Raw genomic sequence first — 16195 nt, 5'->3', positions numbered from 1 at the left:
CGGGGTGTTTATATTCCCATACCTGGACGACTACCTACTGAAAGGGGCCTCGAAGGCAGAGGTCCTACGCATGATCCGCGTCACAGTGGACACGTTTTCTTCGCTGGGCCTAGTCATCAACCTCGCGAAGTCAAAGACCGACCCCACACAAGACAGAGTTCATAGAGGCACGCATAAACTCTATCACAGCAAGGGTGTACCTACCCGACGCCCGCTTCCGCGCCATCAGTTCGCTGGTGCAAGTCATCACATAGAGCCCCACGGTGCCGGTCTTAACGTGCTTACAGCTGCTGGGCCACATGGCGGCAGCGACGTTTGTGGTACAAAATGCCAGATTGCACATGCGAAGCCTGCAGCATTGGCTGGCGAGCGTCCACAAACCGGCATCCCACACTGTCCGCAGGGTGGTATCGCCCACGACAGAGGTGTGCAAATCCCTGCAGTGGTGGGTAAACCCCAAGAACCTGCTAGCAGGGGTACCTTTTCACCAACCACAAATTTCTATTTTTCTTACTACCGACACCTCCCACATAGGATGGGGAGCGCACATCGGCGACAAGGTGACGCAAGGGCTATGGTCCCCTGCGGAACAGACACTGCACATAAACATACTGGAGCTCAGAGCAGTGTTCAACACCTGCAAACATTTTCGAGACCGCATATATGGCAAAGTAGTCGGGATCAATACAGACAATACCTCCTATGTTTTACATAAATTGACAAGGAGGAGCCCGATCCCGTGCCCTATGTGTGGAAGCAGTCCGACTGTGGAACTGGTGCATCGCCAACAACATAACGTTGAAAGCCTCGTACTTGCTGGGCGCTCACAACGCGAAAGCAGATCAGCTGAGCAGGCGCTTTGCACTCATGCACGAGTGGCAGATCTGCTCCGATCTGCTACGACCGATCTCCCATACATGTGGGTTTCCCCAGATCAATCTGTTTGCCACCCAGCACAACAAGAAGTGTCCCCAGTGCTGCTCCAGGGCAGGAGTGGGGTGGGGGTGCCTGGGGGACGCATTCATGATTTCATGGAAGGACCCCCTACTTTACGCGTTCCCCCCCACAGCGCTTATCCACAAGGCCTTGCAGAAAGCCAGAAGGGAGAGAGCTCGCATGATACTAGTAGTCCCAACGTGGGATCGGCAGCAATGGTTTCCCTTGCTTCTGCGCATGTCGGACCGCCCACTGCTCCCTCTACTGGTGGCTCCAGACGTACTCACGCAGGCTCAGGGGTCCATAGTGCACCCGCACCCTCAGGGCCTGCGCCTACAAGCATGGCTAATCCATGGCTCAGCTCCTTAGAAGGCACATGTATGGAGGGAGTACAACAAGTCCTGGAAGTAGCCTAAGGACATCCACCGGGAAGACTTACAAGCAGAAATGGATTCGATTCACAGCCTGGTGTTCTGCCAAGCAGTTAGCTCCCCTTGATGTTCCTATACCGATAATACTAGAATACTTATTGGACCTCAAGAGGGGCGGGCTTTCCTTATCCTTGCTAAAAGTCCACCTCGCCGCTATATCAGCCTTTCGGCATACAGAGGAGGGGCCCACGGTATTCGCCCATCCTATAGTTACCAGGTTCTTGAAGGGGTTGGTAAACCTGTACCCCCCTCGGAAACCGCTTCCACCATCGTGGAACTTGGACTTGGTGCTCAGCACGCTAACGGGTCCACCTTTTGAACCATTAGCCACAGTTCCCCTACATCTCCTTAGGATAAAAACAACCTTCCTCCTTGCAATTACGTCAGCTCGCAGGGTCAGTGAGCTCACAGCAGTTATGGCAACGCTGCACTGCACAGTATTCTCAAAGGAGGCGGTAACCTTACGGCTGCACCCAGCCTTTGTTCCAAAAGTTTCTTCAGGGTTCCATCTTAACGAACCAATAGTTTTACCCTCGTTTTACCCGAAGCGAAGCCTCACAGGTCCAGCAAAGAGGCACGCCTACAGCTCCTGGCCGTGAGGAGGACTTTGGCCTTCTACATAGACAGAACTAAATCCTTCCGGAAAATGGACAGGCTTCTAGTGTCTCTCGCTCCCAGGTCAAAAGGGGAAGGCCTCTCTTCACAGAGAATTTCAAAGCACATTGTGTCCTGTATAAAAATGTGCTACGAGCTTCGAAAGACTCCTTTGCTGGCCCTGCCTAGGGCTCACGCCACCAGGGCGGTGGCGGCATCAACAGCCTTCTTCAAGGACATCGCCTTGAAAGACATCTGTAGAGCGGCAACCTGGTCCATCCTACGACACCTTCGCCAAGCATTATGCCCTACGTCGGGTATTCCAAAAAGATACCCGTCTGTCGACAGCAGTCCTTGTGGGGGCAAGCTCCACATAAACCGATTACCCACCTCCTTTCTTGGGTTACTGCTGGGTAGCCACCTATTGTGGAGCACCCACGGGGACACTCAATGAAGAAAGAAAAGTTACTCACAGTAGTAACGGTGGTTCTTCGAGATGTGTCCCTGTGGGTGCTCCACCACCCACCCATCCTCCCTGCTTCAGATCTCTGTCTAGCGTCTTTCAGGAGCATTCGAGGCGGTTGGTCAAGGAACTGGCGGGGACCGGATCGCGCACGTGGCCGGGGGCGCGCAGGGGAGCGGCGTGCGCCGGCGCATGCATGATCCAGGAGAAACTGCTGGAAGAATTCTGATCTGCGGTGCTGGGCGAGCCTGACACCTATTGTGGAGCACCCATGGGGACACATCTCGAAGAACCGCCGTTACTATGGTGAGTAACTTCTCTTTGGTTAGGCATCAAGTTTCTTGACAAACCCATGCAGGTTATTCTTGATGACATTCATGCATAACAATCGCTTAAAAGTTGATTAATAACTCCTGGTATCTTTACATGTTTTGAAGTTCGATTGTTTGTTTGGTCTATAATTTTCTGAGTTTGATTTATTTTCATTTTTAGAAATTGTCTCAGATGTTTCTCCAGTTGGTTACTTCCCTCACTTTTTGGAACAGAAAGTTTGTCACTCCATGAACTTACTGTAAATTTTGTCTTTTGCTGTTTTATTGGTCTGTCTGTCTGTTACTAAACAGACCTTTGTATTTTGACTATTTGTTCTAAATAATAATAATAAAAAAAAAGGCGATACTCATCTCATTGAGCTGGAAGGGGCCTTGGGAGGGTGAGTCTAGTCGCTGCCCTTTTGGCAGGACCAGGCACCATCCCCCTACTTTTTTTTTTTTTTAAATATATTGGCCCTAGATCCCTAAATGGCCCCCTCAAGGATTGAACTCGCAACACTGGGTTTAGCAGGCTGGTGTTTAAACCACTAAGCTATTCCTATCCCTGAAAACATCTCTTACTCTAACTTTTTATGATTTGGTGGTTCACTGTAGGTGCCATACCATGAAGTCTTCTATTTAACATTGCTTTTCTTTACCCAAAGACACTCAAATGGTCTGACGCTTTCTTCTGGACCACTGAGCAAGTCTGTATGTTCTTGGAACATGGTGTAACACCACCTCCGTTTTCAACTTGTTTCTTTTTCCTGAACAAACTAGACCTCTTTATACCAATAATCTAGTTATGAGGCTTATTCCACCAAGTCACTGTGATGCTAACAACATCTTAAGTTAGATTACATATTGATACTTGGAGCTATTCTTGTTTATCCACCATACCACTTAAATCCAGTTGTGGACTGTCAAACTGTTGTGTTTGACATATGTAAAAAACTTTAGTCCTTCAGAATGGATTTTGCACATTCATGCTGAGGATGTGCTAGCAGTGCAGCTCTGATGATGGGACTTTCTCACAGTAGTGTTGGTTGTAGAGTATTTGTACTCCCTTGTTCCCACAATGTGCTTTTCTGGACACTGTGAGGTAATACTGGAAACCTTGCAAGATCATTTTGGATTCAACATCTTCAAAAACTTAGTGTGTGCTCTTGTGGATCTGACACTTTTTCCTTTTGGATAAGGCTACTTAACAAGATAGTACCTTGTTAGTAGAGCCAAGTAGTATTCCAAACCTTTCTCGATTTACAGGGTCAGTTCTGAGAACTTACATTGGGCTTAGGTTTTGAGGAAGGCAAAATCCAAACAAATAAGGGCTCTCAAATGCTTCAACTTGCACCTTTAAGCTAGTCGGCAGCCTGTACAGGTGAATAGAAGGCGTTGTGCCCCTGGGAAACATACCTGTAACTGAACCAGATTTTGTACTAGCTGAAGCTTCAATTGTGGCCTATTTTGTGCTCTCAAAGTGCAGTACTGTAGTCTGATCTAAGATTCATGTAAAAGCAGAATGATTGCAATGAAAGCTGAATGAATAATTTGCAGAAAGACATGCAAGCAGAGTGATTTCTTGAAAGAGGAATGGAATTGTAAAATTGTCAGTAGTTAAGTCGTACTACTGTTTTGGAGATGACAAGCTGAAGAAAAGCCTGAAGGAAGGGCTAACAGAATGAAGTACAAAGTATAGTCTTCCAGGATAGCAGTGTTTTATCAATAAAATCCCCATTTACTGATGAGCCGAGTTCTGCCAGTTTGGGCTATTTAATGAAAGGTGTTTCTGTGTTTTATTCTCTCTGTACAAACTTTTGCAAAACCTCTCTCTATTTTACAGTTGTAGTTGAGGCAGATTTTTGAAGTGACTTTCCATGGTGTTGCAGTCAGTGGCTGAACCAAGATTAAAATTGGAGTATTTTTGAGGAATGATTGACATTCTAGACATTCTGGAAAACCTCATATGCTGCTTGTTTGTTTAGGACGTTTCACTATTCAGAATGTTGGTCCCCAGTATGATGGTGACAATTCCAAAGTGAAGGTTAAAGTACGTGTTAATGGTCATGGAATCTTCAGTGTGGCTAATGCATCAGTAATAGAAAAGCAAAATGTGGAAGGAGATCACAATGATGTACCTATGGATGCAGAATCATCATGTAAGAATCAAGGCAAAGATGATGAGCTGGTAAGTAAAATTTCTCTTGTAATGGCAACAAAGGAACAAAATCAAAGGTTAATTCTAATCTGTTTTTGAGTGACTTATTTCCCACTTCCATTACTATTTGTTACAAAACTGGCCTGCATTATCATTTAATCTTATTTGTATGCATCTTTGAACTTATAGTCATGCTCATGATTATGTTCAGGGCTACATAAGACACAGATAGCTTTCACTCCAAGGATCTTAGAGTGTCTAAAAGATGCATGCAAATAATATTCACATAGATACCCACAGGAAAGTGTTAAGTTTCCTCAGTTTCTCTAACAGTTTTCTGCATTTTTTAATAATTGCATTGAAGGGCAACAATGTTGCTTTTGAAGGAAAGATGTGTATCTAATCTCCAGGTAAATAAGCGTGTGTGGGTTTGTGGCTTTTTTTTTTTTGAGGGTTTTTGTATAAAACGCTTCATAAAATAAATTCGTCGAAGGAAGCCTACCAATGAAAACAGTTCCATGTTCTGTGCATCCTATGAAAAATTGCTACATTGCTTCAGTGCAAGTCAACTTGCTTTCATTTGTTTGCATTTTTTCATTTTATATAGTTTAATGCTGAAAAGCTTTAAGTGCATACTTGCTTGCATGACTGAAAGAGGAGGGAGAAATGTTACAGTATTTTAACGTGATGCCATACTTAAATCACAGATTGTCAACTGGATGATACTCTGGTCAGTGACATAATCCCCATAAAACTTGGGCATAAATTCATATCTTCATTTCAGTTCCATTACCCCAGCATGTCCTAACTTTGGAAGCTTGCAAGTCATGGGGGGCGCCAGATTGCTCTTTTGGGGAGAAAGACAGTTGTACGTTAGTCTGTAGTGCGCAACTGTAGACATGAAGCTGTCGGTAAAGCAATTGGCAAGCTTACTTTCCTGTTCTTGCTGTGCTCTTTTGGAGAGAGCCGCATGAACCAGACAAGTTTACTGTCTGCGCTAAGTTCATTTTTGCCTTTATTTTGTGATGTGCTTGGCTCAGAGTAGGCCCTAATTCCACGGGAGACCCTAAAGAATGTCAGAGTAGCATGCAGCCTTCTGGCAACAGGAAGAGCTCTCACTCCTCCTTCGTGCTGTTGCTCATTTAATTTTTGCTACCTCTAACCTTAACCTGTAACATCTGTTCTTCCTTCCAACACTTGCTGCTTTGCCAGTCTCTAGCATCTGTCATCAACTCCACTGACACTTCAAGTCCACCCACACTTTTTTTTATTCTCATCTTAGGCTATCCTGGCTCTCACTTTGTGTTCACTACTTTTATATTTATACTTCACGTGAAAATAATGAATCAACTTCCTGCTATTCAATTACACGTTGTTTTTTTCCGCTGCCCATTCTAGATATTTCTTCAGTTCTGCCTGAGGTCTTGATAAACAGTTCCTGTGTTCTGTGACTGTGATACCTCCAACTCTTAGTGACTGCAGATGTCTCTTACCATATTGACCCAGTCAGTCAATCCTCCTTTCTCTGTTCCTGTCTTTGTTTCTGAATGAAGTGCCCCTTTTACGCATCTTTGATCATTCCCTTCAGCAGTGCTCCTTGCCCTCTGCCTTCAGACATGCCCTTATGTCCTAACTTAAATTCATCATCCACTCATGTCTTACCACTAATTAATACGGAAGACACGTGAGCATACTGTATTCTCACTGCCTTGACTTCCAGTGCAGTTGAGAAACTGCTTGAGGTGAAAAGTGAACACTTGGGTAATAAAGTCTGACTTCTTTGTACTTGGCACAAGCTGTGTGCTGCTTTTGCTGGTGCTCATTTTGAAATTTATCCTTTGGCTTCTGTAACTGGGCTTGTTCTGCTCTCGATCTGGTCTCTTTGGTTCATTTCCCCTTGGACATTACTTAAACTTCTTTTCTCGGTATTTGTCATCTTCCCCACTATTTCCAAAACATTGCTGCTCCAATTGAAATAGCCTGTGTAAGTGAAGTACCTTGCCTAGCCAGTCCTTTAAATCCATTCTTGAAACTAATTTTTTGTTTTCTAGGAGATCTGTGCTAATTTCATTTTTCTCGTTCTCTTACACTTAAACTCGCCTGCTTTCGGTTGTAAGCTCTTCAAGACAGGGACTCACACTTGCTTAGAAGAAGCATTCTCTTCCAAACATGTACATTTCCTCCCACAGTAATATTTTTCCAGTTTTTCTTGGTGAATTCAGTGTTTTTTCTGAAGAGTAGAACAAGTGGTAGAGCAGTTAGCATTACATGAGCATAAGGACATTTTGTGCTCTGATAACTTGAATGGGTTAGATATTTTAAACTTCTCGAGTTCAAAAAGTACCTCTGAAGACACACATTAATCAATAAAAATAAAAAGTAATGGAAAAAGACCTGGCTAAAATTTCTATGCAGTGTACTATAAATGGAAAATATTCAGACTAATAATAGTGTGCTCAGTACAAAAGTAACCACTTTAATCCCTAGGCTTTTTCCTTTTTTCTGTTCTTCCTAACCTGTCTTCTGTTTTCACTCTGGTCAGCAATCCTCTTTCATAATTGAGGATGATACCTTTGACTCTGACAATAAGGTTTGTGATTCATATATCTAGTATGCTTAACTATTTCTCTTTAAATGTAGAGAACATTTTCCATCTGTTGCCTGTGGTAGTCTGTGTGAACAGTAAGAACAGTAAGTTGAAAACTTGGTGTCCTTTCTGAAAAGGCAAGTCTAAGAACTTGGCAGAAGTAGACTTATACTGTGAAGTACCTTATTAAACAATAGTTCAGCAAACTAAATTATGTCATGCTAGCAGTGGGTGCGGCATACATGCTGATGCCTACAGTTTCACAGCAAATTTTATTGACATACAAGGAAATAAATCAAAACAAAAAGCAGTCAAGTAGCACTTGAAAGACTAGCAAAATAATTTATAAGGAAATAAATGTTCATGTGCATTTTTGTGTTGCTGTCAGTTATAAAGGAGAAATTTAAAAGTAATTGACTTTGCACTCCTGTTTTCTGTGACAAATCCAGAAACTTGACTCTTTCTAAATCACTTCTATTCCTATTATGACAAATGGTAATTTTCCTTTGAGTACAGAAGGAAAATTTAGCAATCTAATGATACTGAACTTACTACTCAACATTTTAAGGATTCACTGTAAGCAAGCTGAGTAAATGTGACTACCAAGTAAATACATGTTTTGAATTCGAGAAACAGCATGTCATTTTTTGATATCGATGCTGTATGGCTTTGCTTTGCAGGACTGTTGCTTTCCTAATAATAACTGAAATAAGTCTTCAATATATGTAATACATTAGAATCATAAATCAAAGTCCATGTTTTTAAATCATGCGGACTTGTCTCTTACGCTGTTTTGAGGTTTTAACATACTCGAGACTCCAAGCTTCAGTTTGAACTCTGAACATTATTGCCCTTGTTTTAATTGATATTGATATAGTTGAGCCTATGTAACAATTTAATAGGAGAGATTTCTGCTGTGTTAAAATGGAGAATGCTGTTGTTATTATTTAAGATGTTTACATGACAAAATCTTTGTTCCTAAATAGTTCAGCTGTTAGTTGAATTGACTTAATATGTTCAGTAACTGTTCACAGTGATACTGATGTCATCATTAAAACTTGAAACTAGAAGTCAGGAATGGGTGAACTAATCTTAGGGCTGTTACTTAGAGGGGGAAAAGGGGCGGGGAATCGCTGTTTTCTGTTTAAATCCAGAAGAAACACCAGCAACTACTTAGTGTTGTCTAAAAATAGTTCCAGTATGCTACATGCGCTGTACTTTGACTTTTACGGAGAAAAAAGTGCTAATTTTTTGGGCCTGCTCTGCTTTTGCTTTTTTCATGCATCTGAGAAGTGTCAGTTTCCACTGTATAGGAATTAGGTAGTTGAGCTCCCAGTTAAATCTTTCTAAGCGGGGCATTATGTGTAGTTACCCTCCTTTTAGTCTTTCAGGAAAAAATGAAACCTAAACTGGGATGATGTACCCTGTCTTTTCACAAAACTGGTTTTTGAATAGGTGCTGACTTGGTACCTGCCCAAGAATGACCAGTGTCAGAAGCTCTTGGCATCTTCCCCTTCGCTGGAGCAACAGATTCTGTATACAGAATGACAGTAGTGTGCCCAATAAGTATTGCAGTAATACTTAGACACGCCACTCTTTCCGACAGTGGTATGCTAACAGCCAGCCCAAAAATGCTAATGAGGTGTGGATGTAAATTTCCGATGCCTCATTAGCATATGGGCACATGATCTAAACCGCCCTTGCTGCAGTTTAAGCCCACTGCTTCTTGCTCTATCCTCAGACCAAGAAGAACAAGTTTTTTTTTCCCCTCAAGACACCCTTTGAGATATATGATAGCGTTTTTCAGGTCCTCCCATAATCTTTTTTCCAAACTAAACAAGCCCAGTTCTTTCAGCCGTTCTTCCACAGGTCCATGTTCTCTGGACCTTTGATCATTCTTGTTGCTCTTTTCTGGACCCTTTCCAATTTCTCCACGTCTTCCTTGAAATGTGGTGCCCAGAACTGGACACACTACTCCAGCTGAGGCCTAACCAGTGCAGAGTAGAGCAGAAGAATGACTTCTTGTGTCTTGTTTGCAACACACGTGTTAATGCATCCCAGAATCATGGTTGTTTTTTGTTGCAACAGCATCACTCTGACTCTCATTTGCTGTGGAATTTCCATCTCTGGAGATAGTTAAGAACAGGTTAGATAAATGTCTATCGGGGTGGTGTAGACAGTACTTGGTCCTGCCATGAGGGCAGGGGGCTGGACTTAATGACCTCTCAAGGTTCCTCACAGTCCTAACATTTTGTGATTTGGAGTCCGGAAGAAGCTCTTCCGGACTCCAGAACAGTGTGTAGAGGTGCAGCACCTGGGGGATCTCCCGGAAGGAAATCCCCCTTCCAGAAGCCCTTTCTTCCTGAAAATTTATGCTAATGATAGATTAAATGAAAATGAAAATTTATCTGTATGCTCCTGAGGTGCTGAAAGTATACATCCGTGCCTCATTAGCATTTTTCAGGCCGTTATTAGCATGCCAGTTTTTGGGAAAAGTGGCATGGGTAGAAACAGGCTAAGGCTGGATAGTAGTTTCATTGTCCTACTGTGACTATATATGTAAGTAAAAATTAAGCCAATGAAATTTTTTTCAGATTGGCTATCACAAAGTGTGCATTTGTGATGATGCAATATATCTGAAGTTCTGACTGTTCCATAGAAAGTCTTTTCCTCTCCTACCCATGTCAGTGTTGTGATCTTAAAATGTCTTTTCTATTCCTTGCCCACAATTTATGGTCAATTAAATGTGTAAGTATTGTCAGCTTCATGTAACTTTGTCAAGAGACAAATTCAAAGGGACCACTTCTGATTTTTTAAACTGTAAAAGTCTGTCTTTTTATGAATTAAGTACATAGATTAACACTGCATCAGACATGTGACTTTCATTAGAATACAGACGAGGATTTTGTTCTTAGTTTAAATTAAGATTTAACTGTGCTTTATAATGCTGACTTGTGGCTGACTCAGATCAAAAGAACATCTTTGAGCAAGGGTGGATTTTACATATATTTCTTTCTCTTCCTAGGATAAAATGCAGGTTGACCAAGAGGAAGGCAATAACAAAAGTCAGGTAGAACAGCCAACCCAAGCAGATGAAGAAAGTGAACAACTAGGAACTGAAACAAAGGTTTATATCAAATATTGATAAGGGAAACTGTTATCTATTTGCCCTCATTTTTTTTTCCCCTCATATGTTCATTTTTTTGCTTGGTATTGTGTGCATGTGTCCGTCCGTCCCCCAATGTGCAGCTCATAACTGAAGTACGGGGGATTATTCGAGGAGTATCAAAACTACAATTAATAGTAGTGCAGTGGTACAATTAAAAGGATGATTTCCAGTGTTTTTCTTTTGTGATGTTCGTATGACTTAATAGAATATTTTCTTAAAGTTGACATAAAAGAAATAATGGGATTCATAGTGATGTTATGACATAAGACGAAATTTTCTGAGATAATGGAAGTGCAAGCACCAGTGATTTTGTTGCAACTAAAAGAGCACTTGAACTGATTTTCTTTTTGGCTAGGGTTTAATGTAGTGATTTCTCATCTTAATCACATTCAATATAAGGAGTTGCTAGTGCTTCAATAATTTTGTAATGTCTTATTTTTAAATTTACTAGAGTCTCACACTCCTGCTGCCTTTCAGAAAGAGTTAGATATGGAAGATAAACGTGATACACAGTTCAAGTGATTGTCCATGTGCATTCCAGTGTAGGTATTTGTGTGTGTGTGGGTATGCTCAGTTGCTGGAATTTTTTTCCCCTAACCGGTAGCCATCTGTTCAGTGTGGTGCCCCATGGAGTGGCGCCAATATAGGCACTGCCTATCCTGTCCCCTTCTCAGTTCCTTCTTGCTGTGTTAGTTGTTGGAACTCCCCAACACTCACGGGAGCAATCTTTTTAGCTGGTAGCTGTAAATAGTTCTGTTAGGTGTTAATAGTTTAAATAGTTAATGGTTCGGTTGTTATTAGTGTTGATCATTGGGCCCTGAGTATGGAGGTGGTTCCCTCTCCTCAAGGCCTTGGTGCTGGGGCATGCCAAGGTCCCTAGGCTTCAAAGTCTATGGTGACTGTGGTAAGCGCATGCTGAAAAGTGATCCTCATTCAGCCTGCTTAAAGTGTCTGGGTGAGAGTCACCAGCGGGACCAGTGCCCATTCTATAAAACCTCCAAGCCAAGGACCTCAAAGGACGGGCTGAACACCTCAAAGTGCTATTGATGGAGGCATGTCTTCAGCCCAAAAAAACCCTGTCAACTACTGACTAGGGGAAAAAGTTTATGGCAACTGAGCTCTCACACACACCTACATGTGAATGGATATGAACAACACCTCTCAAAGAACACAAGTTGCAGAGGTAAGTAAATGTCTTAAGATAGTAGTGTCTCTGGGATAGTGCAGCAATGTAAATTTTTGTAGTTCTCTTTGGCTGTTTGTTATGCTTCCTTTTTAATCGCATAGCCTTGGACTACAAGAGAAATGTTACACACGCAAACGAGACATCCTGTGGCACCTTGCAGACAAACAGCTTTTTGGAGCATAAGCTTTTGTGGGCAAAGACCCTGTTCCATAGGACTTCTCATTGTTTTTGTGGATACAGACTAACATGGCTACCCCTCTGATACATGTTATTGTCAGGTAATACTCAGAATATAATTTTTCCATAGACTGCGTCAGGAGACAAGCCAGATCATCTGTCTCAGCCTGTGAAAGCTAAAGCAAAGATCAAAAGTATTGAACTACCTATCCAGGCTAACCTGTATAAACAACTGGGGCAGGATCTTATCAATAGCTACATAGAAAATGAGGTAAGTGCATAGTTCCATAAAGAATGCAAAGAATTATTCTTGTCCAAGAAACAGTTGGTTGTGTACACTTACTTGTTGCAGAGTTCATTTGAGTTTAAACTACCATCTTCACTTTAAATTCCACTAATATCACTATTATTGGTCATACCAGTTTTTTTTTTCTTGTTTTGTGTCTCTAAAAGTCGGTGTAATTCAGGCTAAACCACCATAACCACTAACTTCAGTACAAGTCTTTTTGTGTGGGGCTTGCAATGAATCTAAGAAATTCCAGGAAGAAATACTTTTATAGTATGTTAGAGAAAGCTGGCTGAGAAGGGCTAGCTCTCCTTGGAGCAAAAATAGAATTGACCAGGATGCAACTTTTTTCAGTCTGTGTTTTAAGAGAGGTTCTATCTCCAGCTATCCTATTTGTCTTGGAGCTGGGGGTAAAAAGTAGTCTAGAAATGGAGCATATTTTGTTCTTCGAGTAGCGTCCCCAGGGGTGCTCCACTTTGGGTGTTGGTGCATCCTCGCACTGATGCTTGGAGATCCATTTATAGCTGTGGTTTGCTGTGATGCGCAGTATCGCCTCCTCATGCTATCTGGTGCACATGTGGTGCACCATCAGTTCTTTCTCTGCTGTCCTTGGCCATAGACAGAGCTTCATCCTCTTCTCTGCAAAAGAATTGTTTGTTGGTAGTTAGTCTTTTTGTAGCCCATCCAAGTTGTCTTTCCTGTTAGCGTTAGACAGCTTTACAAAAACAAAAGTTTTAGTATAGGATTTTTCTGCTGTCATCACCATGTTGGGCTTCCTGGGCTTTAAGCAATGTGCCACGTGCAAAGAAGCCATGCTGGTCTGTGACGGCCATGCTTCCTGTATTAGGTGTTTGGGTGAGGGCCACCAGATGCAAGCCTGCACCCACTGCTCCAGCTTTATGGTGAGGGCCAGGAGGGACCGAGCCAACAGGCCTAGAACGTACGTTTATGGAAAGTCCCTCCAATCCCTGGCCCCAGAGCAGCCATCTCCAAAGACTTTGGCATGGAACGCCGAAGATATTGATTTAGCACACCCCTCTGCCTAGCTTGATGCCCCTCCCACATTGTTGGACCTATCTCTGGCACGCTCCTGTCCTTCAGCACCAGCTGCATGGCCATGCCAGTGGGAAAATCTACCATGGTTTTCCCTGCACGATCAACATCACCAATGCTTCATAAAAGGACTGTTGTTCAGCGAGGCCTGTCACATGGTGTGAGTCGCCATAGACCTATTGTTGAGCCTTGGCTTCCACATAAACTATGAGAAGTCCATGCTTCAGCCCATGTAATCCTTAGACTTCATCAGGGTTCACATAAACACCATCTGCTTCTGCAAAAGTTTCAGGCCCTGCACAATCTCATTCTGGTGGTACGTCAGTCTCTATTGTCATGGTGCCTGTCTGCCTCAAGATGCTGGGGCATATGGCTGAGACCACGTACATGGTCAAACTGGCCAGATTTTGCATGCTCGGTCTTCAGTCGTGGCTGGCCACATGCTGTTCTCTGGGCAGGGACCCACTATCTAAAACTGGCCATCCCATGATGTGTTCTTGCCTTTCTCCAGTGATGGACATGTCCAGGCAACATTCTCATTAGGGTGCCATTCTACCAGCTGCTTCTGTTGGTCACCCTTACTATGAATGCCTCCCGTATGGGATGGGGGGCCCATCTGGGCTCTCGTATGGTTCAGGGCAAGTGGTCTTTCACCGAACAGGCACTCCACATCAACCTTTTGGTACTCCAGGTGGGCTGCTGTGGTTGAGAGCACTTCCAAAGGCACCTGGCAAACAGGTTGGTCATCCATCCTTATGGACAACACCACCTGCATGTACTATATCAACTCTCAGAGCAGGGTTTGGTCCTGTCCTAGAAATGAGGGACCATAAATATGTGGACTTGATGCTTCTGGCATCATGTCACTTCTACTGCCACATATCTCCCCCAGGTGCTCAGTGTCAGGGCAGATGCTCTGTCTGTTCAGCGACCAACACAAGTGGGAGATCAATGTGGCAGCCCTCAACATTTCAACTTCGGGGCCAGCCATGCATAGATCTGTTTGCTACCTGAGTCAACAGGAAGTGTCACCAGTATTGCTCCAGAGCCAGTCTGGGGAGATGTTTCCTCAGGGATGCCTTCTTCACCAAGTGGGACATCTCTACGTATTTCCTCCACTTGATTCAAAAACTTATGATGAAGGTCAGACTGGACTGGGCCTATCTCATCTTGATAGCCCTAGCATGACCAAGACAAACTTGGTATCCTTACCTGTATTGGATGTCAGCAGTGGCTCCTTATTCCTTTCCTCATTGTGACATTCTGCCTCAGGACTTTGGCTGCACTCTTCACACTGATATGCTCAAGTTATGTCTACATGCGTGGCTCCTTCATGGTTCCAGAGTGCTGAAATTGCATGCTCTGGAAGGGTAAAAAGGTTCCTGGTTAACAGCAGACGGGAGTCCGTGGACAAGTTCTCCCTCTACAAGTGGAAGCGGTCTCTCTCTCTCTCTGGTTGGGTGCCAACTATCCTATGCTGCTTTGTACCATGATTCTTCCTGTTTTCCTTAACTACCTGCTGCATCTGCATGAGTCAGGCTTGGCCCTCAGCACTATCTGGGTGCATGCCGTGGATTGGGCAGCTTTCCACGAGGCAGATGATAGGATGGGCAAGGAAGGAGATCCCATCACCCAAATGTTTTGATGGGTTTGTAAAACACCTCCCTGTCAGGGACCGGAGGACACACAATCTGTGACCTTAACCACATACTCAAGGGCCTCGTCAAACTGCCATTTGAACCCCTATCGACGTGTTCCTGATTTCATCTGTTGATGAAGGTCTCGTTCCTAGCTGCCATCACATCAGCCAGAAGAGTTGGGAATCTTGACACCCTCATGGCTGAATCTCCCTAGGCTGTGTTTACGAAGAATAGGGACACCCTTTGCCCTCATCCCGAGTTAATTTTGAAGGTTCTCTCTCCATTTCACATTAACGAACCCATTCACTTACACAATCAGAATGCGGCTTCGGGAAAAATATGGGTATGTGGCGTGGCACACCCTGGATGTCCGTCGAGCATTGGCCTTTTACATCAACTGCACGAAACTTTGGCATAAGTCCCTAAGGCTTTTCCTGTCCTCCGCAAAATGGTCCAAAGGCCTACCCGTCTTGTCCCAACAACAGTCTAAGTGGCTCTCCACCTGTATTAACACGTTCTTCTTCAAGCGGTCCCTGTGGCTGCTCCGGTGCTCACCCCGGTGCTGCAGATTGGAGATTTCCAAGCTGTATCTCATTGGCTCACGCATGCGTAGAAACACGTTGTCCCTTTGCATGTTTTTGGTCATGTGCGCGATCCGGTCCGTGCCAGTTCCTTTCAACTACCAGCGGCTGCAGACTTTGCTTCAGCTCCAACGTCTGAAAAGATAAAACCCTTTATTTGTTTTACTAGTTGCTAGTTTTTACTAACTGTTCCTTAAAATCTTTTACTGTATATAGTTTTTACTTAAAAAGAGAAGTAGTAAGAAGGGGGGAAGCTAAAATGATTAGATAAGTTTTCTTGTCTTTAGCATAGCCCTGTTAACACTTATCTACAGACTGTTTTGTTGTTCTTAGTACCTGTTAAGTACCCTAATTAAAGTTAAGCTACCTTGAGTTATTCAAGAGAGGGGGGAAAAAAGTCTCTGGCAGGCTTTGAGAAGTGAGAGTCATGCAGCGAGGCTATGTCAGCCTCTGACCGCCACAACAAGTGTATTCGCTGTTTGGGCGAGGCCCATGTGCCTCAAGAGTGTCCTCATTGCTCTGAACTCACTGCTAGAGCGAGGAAGGACAGAGAAATGAGTGTGAAAATGATTTTATTTGAAAAGACTCTCTTCAGCCTGAAACAACTGAGCTGACTCCTCGGA

The 16195-nt window shown here is 43.4% G+C and overlaps 1 protein-coding gene across 2 annotated transcripts in view; it reads left to right on the top strand.

Moving 5' to 3' along the window:
* Nucleotides 1-16195, top strand: part of HSPA4L (heat shock protein family A (Hsp70) member 4 like) — a 78012-nt gene that overhangs the window by 46342 nt on the left and 15475 nt on the right. For both annotated transcript variants that reach the window (XM_074993327.1, XM_074993328.1), the window contains exons 12-14: nt 4721-4923; nt 10506-10607; nt 12143-12283. In XM_074993327.1, the coding sequence (XP_074849428.1) occupies nt 4721-4923; nt 10506-10607; nt 12143-12283 (446 nt within the window). The remainder of the gene's footprint in view (nt 1-4720; nt 4924-10505; nt 10608-12142; nt 12284-16195) is intronic.

This window comes from Carettochelys insculpta, chromosome 4 (assembly GCF_033958435.1).
Source record: "Carettochelys insculpta isolate YL-2023 chromosome 4, ASM3395843v1, whole genome shotgun sequence".
Classification (NCBI taxonomy): domain Eukaryota; kingdom Metazoa; phylum Chordata; order Testudines; family Carettochelyidae; genus Carettochelys; species Carettochelys insculpta.
Note: the sequence above shows the minus strand (reverse complement) of the source record. Positions and strands in the feature narration are given on the sequence as shown.